The 2,028-nt window shown below is 37.0% G+C and overlaps 1 protein-coding gene across 3 annotated transcripts in view; it reads right to left on the bottom strand.

The window, feature by feature from the left end:
• Window positions 1-2,028, bottom strand: part of tbc1d23 (TBC1 domain family, member 23) — a 45,588-nt gene that overhangs the window by 38,073 nt on the left and 5,487 nt on the right. For all 3 annotated transcript variants that reach the window (XM_014020237.1, XM_014020235.1, XM_014020236.1), the window contains exon 2: window positions 1,721-1,826. In XM_014020237.1, coding sequence (XP_013875691.1) covers window positions 1,721-1,826 — 106 coding nt within the window. The remainder of the gene's footprint in view (window positions 1-1,720; window positions 1,827-2,028) is intronic.

The raw sequence follows: 2,028 nt of genomic DNA on the forward strand, positions 1-2,028 counted from the left end.
GTCTGTGAGAGCCAAAATTCTTACTGGTTGACAGATGATCAAATAATTTCACACAATAAAATGGAAATTAATTATTTAAAAATCATACATTGTATTTTTCTGGATTTTTGTTTTAGATTCCATCACTCACAGTTGAAGAGTACCTATGATAAAAAATACAGTCARCTACAAGCTTTGCAAGTGGGAAAACCTGAAAAATCAACAGTGTATCAAATACTTGTTCTCCTCACTGTATGAAGGAAAGGTGCAGATACATGCATGGTACAGTTTGATAAATCTGAATATTTCAAGTTTAGTCCGTACACCAGTGTTCAGTTGAATGAGGTCCCAGATCTGAACTGTTGCACTAAGATGGCTGATTTATTTACTCTCTTTTTTTAGGGTCCCCATTAGTCTCTACCTCAGCAGAGACTATTCTTCCTGGGGCCCAACAACAGAAAATACAAACACATTAAAACAAAACACAACTCAGAGAAACAACAAAATTAAAACAAATAATTTTTTTAAATAAAAATTTAAATCAAAGGAGCCATTTCAAACCCTCAAATAAAGAAACATCAACATGAAGATCACGAAAATAAAATCTACAATCTTAAAACTCCATCAAACCCCTAGTAAGCACTCAGAGAAAACACAACAAAATCAATAATAAATTAAAGGGGAACTGTTATGCAAAATTCACTTTTTAAAAAGGTTTTTTTACTCAACTTTGGGTATGTACTTCTTAAAAAAATACAGTCCTAGGACAAAAAAGTGCACCCAGGGGCATATTTACTGTAAGTAAATGTATTTTTAATGTATATTAACGACAAGGTTCATACTTCCGTCATTTTGTGATGTCACAAGCCGTACGACAACCCACCAGAACCTGCGTTCAGCCCCTTACCTAGAAACCCCTGGGTGAGACTCCTCCTCCGCAGTATAAAAAGCCGTCACGGTGTTGTTGTGCAATGTGCAGCTCATTTCACAACAAGCCTCCAATAGGGCAATGGGTAGAGTGTTGGACCAGAGAGTGGGAGACCAGGGTTTGAGACCGGTATGGACACAAACAATTTAATTATTTATTTTCATTCATTATGAACACGTTTTCTCATGTATCTCTATTGTTTAGCTTATTAAAGCCTCGTTAAAGCCTATTTGTTTGAGTTTCTGAGGTATTTTGACCGCTGCTGCTCCCTGCTCTGGTAACAGCATGCAGAGTGAGGGCAGAGCAGAGGAGGGAGAGGAGAAAAAAAGAAGCTGCAACCACGACTCTGCCTCTGGGTCTCACATGGTTGTACAATGGAGCTTCTGCTATTATTAGCCATGCTAAGGTAAATGCTGGATTTGGAGGGCGGAGTTAATGTCAACAGATTTTTGGAGGGTGTTACCAACAGAGCTCATTAACATAAACAGCTCTTCTGAACAGAAGTCAGAGCAGGCAGAACTAGAAAATGGGAAATTTTATTATCTGAGAATTATTTTGTGCATTAAATTGAATGAACATGGTCTGAATAGCCCACAGACATACCATAAAAATTTCGAGGACCCATAATTGGTCTCCTTTAATTGTACAACTTGAACACCATCAATCTCAAAATTATCTTCTTCAGTAACATATTTTTTAAAGCACCCTTAAATTTCCTGCAACTGTCTAAAACTTTTAAATCAAACTTTTTGACTTCTTGCTAATAATTTAACCCCAACAGCTGCGTTAAACAGGACCTGAGATGCTACTCACCTTCCACATCTTCGCTCGATGTTGAGTTGTATGTTCCTGGACGATGCTCTTCTCCATCTCCATGTCTGAACCACCGGAGTCCAGAGCCTCAGATAGATCCTGGTTCCTGAAGACGATAACATAACTCAGTTACAACAGGAAGACTTCTCGCACAAAGTATAGCTTACTAGCAAATAATATTGGTTTTACATGACTCAATACTGAACAGTCTAAATGATAGATAGATAGATAGATAGATAGATAGATAGATAGATAGATAGATAGATAGATAGATAGATAGATAGATAGATAGATAGATAGATAGATAG

This window comes from Austrofundulus limnaeus, unplaced genomic scaffold (genome assembly GCF_001266775.1).
Source record: "Austrofundulus limnaeus strain Quisiro unplaced genomic scaffold, Austrofundulus_limnaeus-1.0 Scaffold245, whole genome shotgun sequence".
Taxonomy (NCBI): Eukaryota; Metazoa; Chordata; class Actinopteri; order Cyprinodontiformes; family Rivulidae; genus Austrofundulus; species Austrofundulus limnaeus.